Source organism: Dipteris shenzhenensis, chromosome 1 (genome assembly GCF_047967505.1).
Source record: "Dipteris shenzhenensis isolate YYH24624 ecotype China chromosome 1, Dip_SZ_1.0, whole genome shotgun sequence".
NCBI classification, from domain to species: Eukaryota; Viridiplantae; Streptophyta; class Polypodiopsida; order Gleicheniales; family Dipteridaceae; genus Dipteris; species Dipteris shenzhenensis.
The window spans coordinates 60228471-60238637 of NC_141596.1; the positions used below are offsets into that span (position 1 = coordinate 60228471).

A 10167-nucleotide genomic window follows, 5' to 3' on the forward strand; every position below is an offset into this window, starting at 1 on the left:
GACATTTGATCCCCAAAAATCATAAAATCCCATAGTCTCCCTAATGAGGACAGAAATGAATGTTGAGGCATGGTAGAGAGAAAAGAACGGCAATTGGCAACACCCAAGTTTAAACCACTTTATATACATTCTTTTTTTTTGGGCACAAAAAAAGTTTGTTTATATTATGATGACCATATGATTTGTATACATAAGGTCCTCAAAAACCAAAATTCCCTCTTAAGAGAGGAATATACATTATGTGTCCAAGATATCTCCTGATCAGAGCAAAAAGACCAAAAAAATTTGCTTCTAGTAACCTGGTAGCATTCACATAGCTTTGTGACAGAGGAACAGGGTGTCCCTTCAGAATGTAGGTTCTTTGACAGGGAAAAGGGAGGGTAAGAGCTGTGCTTGACGATCAACAATGGAGTTTGTGCACCTCCCAGCATCTTTGTTAGCTCATTGCAGGCTGAACTGGAGGACCACTTTTTATACATTTGATTAGAGGTTAAGAAGGATGCATTAGTAATAGACATAAAATGGTTAGAAGTAGAAACTCTATGCACACATATATTCCTTAAAATACAAATTAGTTGTGTTTTGTACTTTTTCTTTCACATCGGCTAGAGACATGAATGAGTAGGCTTCTATAGTTGGCATCAACTTACATCACTAGTTTGTGAGCCATGCATCAAATGGACATTTAAATTATGGAACTTTATCTTTTTAGAAAATATGTCACAATGGGGTTCTAGTATAGAATTGATCATAAGTGTGAAAGTTATTTTATACACATGTATATTGTATGCGTTTTATGCTATGTGGAGAGGGAGAGAGAGAGAGAGAGAGAGAGAGAGAGAGAGTATTTTACAAGGATTGTGAGCACAAAGCCCTATTGCAGTAGGCATGAACAAGGTATTCCATATGGTTGTTATTACTATCCTACATTGTTTTATGCCCCAACACAAGTACTTTTATAAAGTTCTTCTTATGCATCTAAGTTCCCCTAGATGAATGCATTGTTGTGGACCACATGTGTCTCATTGCTTTTGAACACAGTGTGTAAAACAAGATAAAACACATAGGTGTCTCATTGCTTTTAAACACATTGTATAAAATAGGAAGCATGATGCTCATGGGTACTATCTCTTTGTTCATTCACGATTGGCCTTGGGAATTATGTAGGGGGTAATGTGAGAGAGAGAGAGAGAGAGAGAGAGAGAGAGAGAGAGATTGGTTGGAAAATAAACACATAGGTGGGCATTGATAATATAGATGGTGTAAAGAAGTAATCGTCTCTCTTATTGTAATACTTATGCAAGGGAATCTTTTTTGCAAAAAACTTTTCTCGTCTTCTTTAAGGAAGGTTGTTAAGCTCAAAGCTTAAAGCCGATTGTGACAATTTGAGTTGAAGATTGAGAATGTGAGTAGTTAAGGAGGGTGAGTGAGTTAACCATGTGAATAATTATTTGGTTGGGGATATAATTGTGAAGGGTATAATAGAATAGTAGGATGTATTCTATTAAGGAATATGCCTAAAATGGATACTTGATTTTAATTCAAGATCATCATGCAGGCAAATTTTTGAAAATACTTTCCTATGGCTAGATTTCATGATGGGTTATTGATTTTATTTTGGTGAGACAAGAGCAAGAATTGTGGGGGGGTAGTGAAGCTTTTTAAAAACTAGAATTATATAATAAAGATCTTTAGAAAAAGACATTGGCAAAACAATGGCTTATAAAATCAGATAACACTAGACTTAGATTACAAAGATTGTATGAAAAAGACATTGGCAAAAGAGTGGACTTATAATATGACACAAAGATGTTTAGGGAGAGAAAATATGTAGAAAAGGAACATGAATGGGTTTGAAAGCACAATAAGCACTATTATGGTGCTGATAAAAGCAAGAAAGGTAAGTTTATGTGGTTAGAATGGTTTATGTTATTTTGTTATGGTGGGAGATTGCAAAAAGAAAGGGCTAAAAGGTGGGGCTGAGGTGGGGCAAGGAGGGCCACAAGAGGGGGTGACGTGGAGGGGGACACGTGGAGGGAGGAGGATGCATAACAGGGAGACACATGGATGATGGGGCCATGCATATGCATGTGCATGTGCATGTGTGCATGGGTTGTGTCGTCTAGCCTTTTTGGCCTTTAGGCTCAGTCTTTTCTCTCTCTACTCTCTTCTTTACACGGAAAGGGTGGGAAGGCGCGGCAAGAGAGAAAAAGTATACAGAGAGGAGAGAGGTTGCGCGTTCTCTCTCCCCCTTCGAGAGAGAGTAAAAGAGGAAAGTCTAGAGAGAGAAACACTTAAAGTCTAGAGAGAGAAACACTTGTGTCCTTACGGAATCCTTTGGAGGGGGCTTTTTTCTCTCTCTGCCTCCGTTTCCGAAGGCGGAAAGAGCGCTCTCCCTTTCTCTCTCAGAAGGCGGGCAGAGAGTTTGAGAGAGAGAAGATAGAGAGAGAGGCGAGAGAGAGAACGAGACAGAGTCTAGAGAGAGAAATAAAAGCAAGCTACAGAGAGAGAGAGAGTCTAGAGGGTAGAGAGAGAAATAGAGAGAGAACGAGAAAGAGTCTGGAGACCGAAATAAAGGCTAGCTAGAGAGAGAAAGGGAGAGTCTAGAGGGCAGAGAGAAAAAATAGAGAGAGAACGAGAGAGAATCAAAAGCAAGCTAGAGAGAGAACGAGAGAGCGTCTAGAGGGTAGAGAGAGAAAATAGAGAGAGCGTCTAGAGAGAGAAACACAGGCAAGATAGAGAGAGAAAGAGAGAATCTAGAGAGACAGAGAGAGAGAGAGAGAAAGAGACCAAGAACGCTAGAGAGAGAGGAGTGCGACGTTGTCTCTCGTCGGCGTTGGGCCTTTTTGGGCTGAGCCCAACTTCTCTTGTGTTTCCGTGAGTTAGTCCCTTTCTATTCTTCCGCCTCCCATGCTCCTCTCTCTCTCACAGACATCACTCACTTTTTTTGGTGAAATCTTTCATTCTCACAGACACACACACACTTTTTTTTTTGTGAGATACAGACACACACACACACACACTGTGCAGAGCTTAGAACACCTTCCCCTGCTTCTGCCTCCCCTTCCCTCCTGCATTGCCCCCAAACCTCCCCCTTTCCCTTCCCTTCCCTCTCCCCTTCCCCCTCCTCTTCCCCCCTGTTTTTTCTCCAATTGGGTCCTTTCCTCCCTCACATTTCTCAAATTGGGTTCATCCCAAATCCCCCGTTTCCTCTCACTGCGTCTTCTCCCTCACTTGGATTCATCGCAAATCCTTAGTTTTCTCTGATTGGGCCTTCTCTTTCCTCGCAAATTCTCAGTTTTCTCTTATTGCGTCTCCTCTCTCACTTGGGTTCATCCCAAATCCTCAGTTTTCTGTTCGTTCTCACTTGGGTTCATCCCAAATTCTCAGTTTTCTCTTGTTGGATCTCCTTTCTCAACTTGGGTTTCTCCCAAATCCTCACTTTTCACACTTCCTCTCTTCTCCCTCCTCCCTCAGTTTTTGCACCACCTTCCTTCCCCTCGGTTTTCTCACCTTGACCTCTTCCCTTGTCCCTATCCTTCCTCTTGTTTGTCCATATCGTCCCTCCAATTTTAAGCACATTCGTTTCCGCTCTGCCATATGCATGTCACTCTTGCCATCTCCTCCCTCTCTATCGGTTTCGTCTCTCTGTTTCTGGTGATTAATTCTAATCGGAACGAACGAGTTCAAACTGCCAAATGCTTCTTTCGGTGACATCATGCTCCTCCATTAACAACTCTCTCAATCACTGCCCGTGCAATTAGATGAGGGGGATTGCAGACAGTACAGTGGATGACCGCTTGCTCTCTTAACATTTCATAGCAAAATTTTAAAATGTCTACGGAAAACGATCTCCTTTTCCCTCACTCGGATTCTCTGATTTTCCCCGACTTCGGCCAATTGCCAGAGTTCGAGGATTTCACCAAAGATTTAGTGTTGGTACGCGATTGCATCTTTCGATTTTGTTTCACGATTTAGTTTAGCGCGATTACAATCCGGGATTTATGAAACCTTCCGACTAAATGCTGATAATTTGCTAATCACAAAGATCTCAAGTGCTTTGAGTTTTGGTCCTTGTGGAAAGATCCATGTGTCACCTATCTTCCATTTACTGAATTGTGTGTCTCATATGCAGAGTAATTCGATTGACGGGATCACGGCAGGAAAGTTCCTTGAAGAGTTGGATTGCAAAGATGACTTAAAACCTTTGCTCATCCCCGAATTGCATGCTTTTGGTACTTCATTAGAAGGTTCAAAGGGGGTCGAGAAGCCGGACTCCCAGTCTCCCAAATCTTATGACAATCTATTCACGAGCTTCATTCACGGGTCTTCAAGGCCTACAGCGTTCGCCTCCACCAATTCTTGCTCAAAAGTAGGATTGCAAACTTTTGACTGTCCCAGCAATGGACATGGGGAATTAATAAACGTAATCAGTGGTGAACTCTCCCCTGGCCAGGCAGAACAGGTGGAGATATTGTCTCCTAGAACCTTGACAGCAACGAATAAGATGAACTGCATGTCTCTTAAGGAAATGGGAAAAGGCGGCCTGAACTTGGAGAGTGCTCTTGCAGCAGGTCGGCCTCTCTCCCCCCTGTCACCTCTTGGACAGGTTGCAAGAACTCGGGGCTTGCCATTAAGCTCGGCGGAAACTGTGCCATCTCTGCAAAGCCTCTCTCCAGTGTCGTCCCCTTCCTCAACGATTACCACCTCTGATGGAAGTTGTGCAGGGGCGAAGGTAACAACCACAGGAACTGCGAATGGTCTACTTAACCGCACCTTTGCACACGAGGAGAATTTGAACGTTCACGTGAGCAATTCCGCCATAGGCCATACCGCTGACTTATGTTCAGTCAGTGAATGTTCGCCCATCTTTGGCAGGCAGTCTCCTCGAGCTGATGCCTCTGGGAATTGTCGTGGCCCAATTCCCCCTCATGTCATGCAAGAGGCGTCACATCTTCCCTCTATGCAAAGAAGCTACAGTAGCCATGCTCTAGGTCAGTTTAGAATTACTGGTCACACAGGTCCTGGCGTTGAGGATTTCAGTCTATCCCCTACGTCTGGGAGAGAGATGTCAACACGGGGCTTCTCTAATCTGGGCCCCTACACCCATTATCATCAAGTATCTGATTCACAGGGTTCAGCTGAAAGCTCTCCGGTTGCATCTATGAGACGAGTATACAGTACTGGAGATCTGCAGGTATGCTTTACATCAGCTACTCCTTCCAGTGGAGTGTCGAGCTTGCTGCACTTTTAATCAAGCAGCAAATGTGACTCTAGCTTCACTGTTTAATACATGAACGCATGTCCTTATGCCAACTAGTCTTTATGCTCGTCCAGTCTTTTCCTAGCTTTCAAGGCTGTTGCTGACGATACACATTGTCTGTTTAAATAGGCGTTAAATGGAATGCAATTCGGTTATGGATGTAATAGTCCTAATCCACTGGAACACATTAACGTAGAGGAAGCTGGAAGTTTGAAGATCGGGCATTACACACCAGAGGAGAGAAAGATGAAGTTGCATAGGTACAGGCAGAAGCGTACTGAAAGGAATTTCAACAAGAAGATAAAGGTGCACGCCTTTTAATTTTTTTTCCAAAATATTGCGTTTGGCATTTGTTCCAGCCTTATAAGTTTCCATTTTTCTTATAAGTTTACCGTTTTCTTTTTGAAGTATGCATGCAGAAAAACTCTAGCTGATAGTAGGCCTCGGATTAGAGGGAGATTTGCGAGAACAGATGACACGGGAGAATCTTTAATGAAAGAAAATGGATCTCATCATGATGAAGACTACGAAGAGGTTAGTTATAGTACTATTTCTTCCTTAACCTAGAGCTTGGCCGTGGGTACTCTAGATGGTGGCTTCAAATTCTTTTGTTACACTTACAAGAGTGATTTTGTGTACACAGGGCGATGGTCTAGTGTTGTTGAATGACAAATTCATGATGTCTAACAGCAATGGAGCCAGTTGCTGGAATTTTGTAGGAACTAAGGCAGCTATGTAACCCATAGCTGCATTGCCTTAACTATACAATCGACTGCTTGCAATGCCTACCAAGACAAAATTTGGCCATTTGTCACCTGAGCATCTGCTTCAGTTTCGCGTGTAGTCAATACAGCCACAGTAAGCTATATCTTGGTTGCTCGGAACCCTCTCACACCTTCTGCAAAAAGAATAAGGTAACTGTCTGGGGTAGGTTATGCTGTGCGGTAATAGCTTGCCTCCTCTAATATACGACAATTGGTGACTACTTTTCCTTGTAAATGATTTGCTAGAATCAGTTGTCATTATTGTCCCCTCCACCTATTGTCACCTGAAGTAAAACAAAGTGAAGCTGAGCTGTTCGTGTCCTGAGGCCATAGAAATGCTCTCTGGATGTGGCGGATGGATCTTCTACAGGTTCTTTCGTAAGTTCACATGTCCAGGCAGGGTGTCTGTTGCTGCTCCAATATGTACAGAATGCTGAGAAAGCTACTATTATAGATGATGGTACTGAATAAATGTGAATAACATGGCTAAAGATTATGCCTGTTCATTCATCCTTGCAGTTCTGCCTCATTCTTGCTGTTCTTGCAGATTTATGTGCATATTTATCTAGTGTTATGTACTTGTTCTGGACAATTTTATGGGTTCTTTCAGCCAATGTAATCAATAGGATTCCTGGTTGCTGGTGTACCTTGTCTAGACTTTAGCAGAAAGAAGAACCTCTGTTTGATCTGCTAACCAGGCAATCAGTTGCTCTGAAGAAACAAAAATTTTCATACGCAGTACATCCTTCTAGCTCTTGGTCGGTTTCACAAGAAATCTTTATGAGTGTATGGCATGTTATCATAATTGTCGGGTTTGTATTCACAATCATTAGGGTCATCATTTTAGTGTAAGTGAAGCTTCCACCCGTGCTTCCATGTGGTCTTGAGATCAAGAGCTCCACCGGTGTGGAAATAAGAAAGCCTCTCTCTCTCTCTCTCTCTCTCTATCTGTGGTAGCCAGACCTGTAATGATCACATCGAGATTTGAGTGCAGCATTTTCAGTTTGCAGCCCATGGAAGTTGTCTTGCTTTTGGATGTCACCTATCTTATTAAATCTCATCTTCAACTTGATTCTTGCTCTTTTTTTTTGTGAATACACCCAAGGTTTAATTGTACTTGCAATGTAGCATGGAAGAACTTAGTTTAAGTGTTTCTACCAGAAGGACCACTGGCTCATACCTAGGAAGCAGCTTGCATCAGAGGCTAGAATTTAGGCATGGTCCCTATTCAATTGAGATCTTACTTAGTCTGGGCACAGGACTAGTAATGATGCGTTAAGCATTTTATTGTTAACTTGAAGCATAGAGGGATGGGATTGTTGGATTTCAGAGTGAGATCCACTCTTTACATACACTATAAAGAATTGCTTTAATTATAAACATAGAATCACGATCAAAAGAGAATCGAAGAAGACACACAAAAGATCTCTTTATTGAATCAAGTTTATATGTGCCTCAACTCTACTGAGTTTGTTGGCTTACAACCGACAACTAGAAGACTCATATAAGGACCCTAGAGGACGTACTTGCAGCATGAAGCTGCAACCCTACACAGGCTCATAGCCTTGACAAAGAGACCTTCATCATCCCAGGAGATGACTCTATGTAGTTGCATAAGTCCATTGCCATGCAACGCCTAGTTGCTTCTCTTCTTTTCGCCAAGTGTCACCGCATCCTCGTTCTTCCAATCACGCTTCACTTCATGCATGGTCCAATGACCAAGTGTCTACAGCTCTTATCAATCAATCACAAGCCTATCACTAAACCTTAGACATGACACCACTCCTATGAGGATCAGCTCCCCAACATCCTCCCTTGTTCTGAATAGGGAGTCAATAGCAAAACACAGCAAAAAGACTTTGGCTTATTCCTACCGGACTTGTTGCCATTACAATCAAACACTCAAAACGTCAAAAGCATCCACACCACACAAAATACTCTTGAGCATCGTAGCTCCATTGCATCAAATCTTCCAGGTGTCAAAGCCTACCGATTGGCATCGTAGCCAAACGGCACCACCATCAAAATGCCCAGTCCTGGCCGGGCATATCATCACTGACAAATCTGGCTATCTCCTCTGTCGCTGTCTCTTCGGCTGTGCAAGCTTTATGCTTTTCTTTTCTAGCTTCCTCATCTTTCTGTTTCTTCGTACAAAACCTCTCAATGTGGCCAGGCTTGCCACAGTAATAACATGCACGAGTGTCTCTCCCTGTATTCCTTCTATCTTTCATGATAAATGCTGTGTCGCCAGCATAGAGATCTTTCTCCTGTTTTTCTTTGCTCATAAGAAGTCCCACAGAATCAACAAAATCCGCTTCATCGTCCATCCTTAGAATTCGTGCCATCTCACTGAACCTGGAAGGCAGACTTTTTAATAACATTGCCTTCTGATCATCGTCCTCGACTTTGGCACCAATTTCTTGAAGTTGCTTCAAGCGTGCCTGCATGCGATTTAGAAAGGTTGCCAGGTCTTCATTGTCACCCATATGCAGGTCGTATAGTTGCTGCTTGAGATTCGCTTTGGAATGTCGCATCTTGGTCCCGAACAGAGCCTCTAGAATTGTCCAGTTCGCTGTAGCTGTCTTTGTCATCTCTAGATGATGGAAATATTCCTCCCCCAAAGCTCATCCCATCATACCAATTGCCTTGTCGTTATTCTTCCTCCACACTCTTTTCTCTGCTTCACCGGTTGTCGACTCCTCCTCAGTTCCAGACACAATCTCCCACAAGCCCTTCTGCATGAACCAACGTTTAGATAGCTGCCAGCTCGGAAAGTTCCTCCCAGAGAATTTGACAGGCGTCTTTGTCTTCTTCAGTGACTCCATGCTTCCCCTCCAGCATGCACTAACCGATTCGAGATACAGCTGAGAGCATATGCTTGTACTTCTAAAGAAAATCTAGCACGCGTCCGTCAACTTTGAGGTTGCCTGAGCCGAATCTTCCGTCTCTTCTCATGAGTTCTTCCCCTCTGAATCCTCACGACCACGCTCTAATAGCAAATGTTGGATTTCAGAGTGAGATCCACTCTTCACATACACTATAAAGAATTGCTTTAATTATAAACATAGGATCACGATCAAAAGAGAATCGAAGAAGACACACAAAAGATCTCTTTATTGAATCAAGTTTATATGCGCCTCAACTCTACTGAGTTTGTTGGCTTACAACCGACAACTAGAAGACTCATCTAAGGACCCTAGAGGACATACTTGCAGCATGAAGCTGCGACCCTACATAGGCTGATAACCTCGACAAAGAGACCTTCATCATCCCAGGAGACGACTCTATGTAGTCGCATAAGTCCACTGCCATGCAACGTCTAGTTGCTTCTCTTCTTTTTGCCAAGTGTCACCGCGTCCTCATTCTTCCAATCACGTTTCACTTCATGCATGGTCCAATGACCAAGTGTCTACAGCTCTTATCAACCAATCACAAGCCTATTAGACATGACACCACTCCTACGAGGATCACCTCCAAAATAGGGATTCCGTGCAAATTTCGGAAGCTGTGGTTACAAAAGCATTCTCTTAGCACTTTGAACGACAGCTTACAGAATTATAGGGATCGATTCAGAAATGCAAAAAGACATGCACCCGAGTTTCAAGGCAGGCACAAGCATTACAACTTGATTCAAAGCTGGCCCATCCTCCAGTAAAGTGGCTCTTATGCCCAGGTGATAATTGACTCTGTATATTTCTTTCATCCATAAATTTCAATCATCCCATTTTCATCTCGTCTCCTCAAAGCGTATAGTGAAAGGTTCTCTCTCACCTCTACTTTTCTTTGACTTTCTAGTGTCTACAATTTTTCTCACAAAGTGGCTCGGAAGAATGGAAGGGGCAGCCACCTTCTTCTTCTTTGGATGCATAGAGTATTTCTTTCGTTTTAAATGTTGTTGATAGAGTTTGCAAGAGAAGCTAAGATGAGAACCACTCTTCGCATATAGTATTTACAATATGAATTCGGAATCTCTGCAAACTGTGAAAGCATGTAGATAAGAGACACAATTAAAATTGCGACCAAGTTGTCTCTATTAAATCACAATCAACCTGACTCTGACTCTCGACCGCGCCTCACCTCTATTGAGTTTGTTGGCAGTACAAGATTTGGCTATATGCTACCGGACTCTATGGACTCAAT

The 10167-nt window shown here is 42.7% G+C and overlaps 1 protein-coding gene across 2 annotated transcripts; it reads left to right on the forward strand.

Annotated features, from left to right (window-relative positions):
- The first annotated feature begins 3089 nt into the window (after nucleotides 1-3089).
- On the forward strand, nucleotides 3090-6619 carry LOC147906140 (uncharacterized). 2 transcript variants are annotated; one of them, XR_015541281.1, is made up of 6 exons: nucleotides 3090-3939; nucleotides 4136-5197; nucleotides 5393-5569; nucleotides 5672-5797; nucleotides 5907-6177; nucleotides 6274-6619. XR_015541281.1 is itself a non-coding variant. In XM_087376639.1 (5 exons), exons 1-5 carry the CDS (start codon nucleotides 3835-3837, stop codon nucleotides 6000-6002), a joined length of 1566 nt encoding a protein of 521 aa, XP_087232765.1. In that variant the 5' UTR covers nucleotides 3090-3834; the 3' UTR covers nucleotides 6003-6619. The 2 variants fall into 2 exon arrangements, 1 of the variants encoding a protein (XP_087232765.1); XM_087376639.1 differs by having other exon boundaries at nucleotides 5907-6619.
- The last annotated feature ends 3548 nt before the right edge of the window (nucleotides 6620-10167 follow it).

Excerpts from the sequence above, each read along its gene's own strand:
- LOC147906140 (XM_087376639.1), top strand. The coding sequence starts at position 3,835 with ATGTCTACGGAAAACGATCTCCTTTTCCCTCACTCGGATTCTCTGATT. Across the intron at positions 5,198-5,392 it reads ACAGTACTGGAGATCTGCAG|GCGTTAAATGGAATGCAATT; the intron begins GTATGCTTTACA and ends CTGTTTAAATAG. Across the intron at positions 5,798-5,906 it reads ATGATGAAGACTACGAAGAG|GGCGATGGTCTAGTGTTGTT; the intron begins GTTAGTTATAGT and ends TTGTGTACACAG.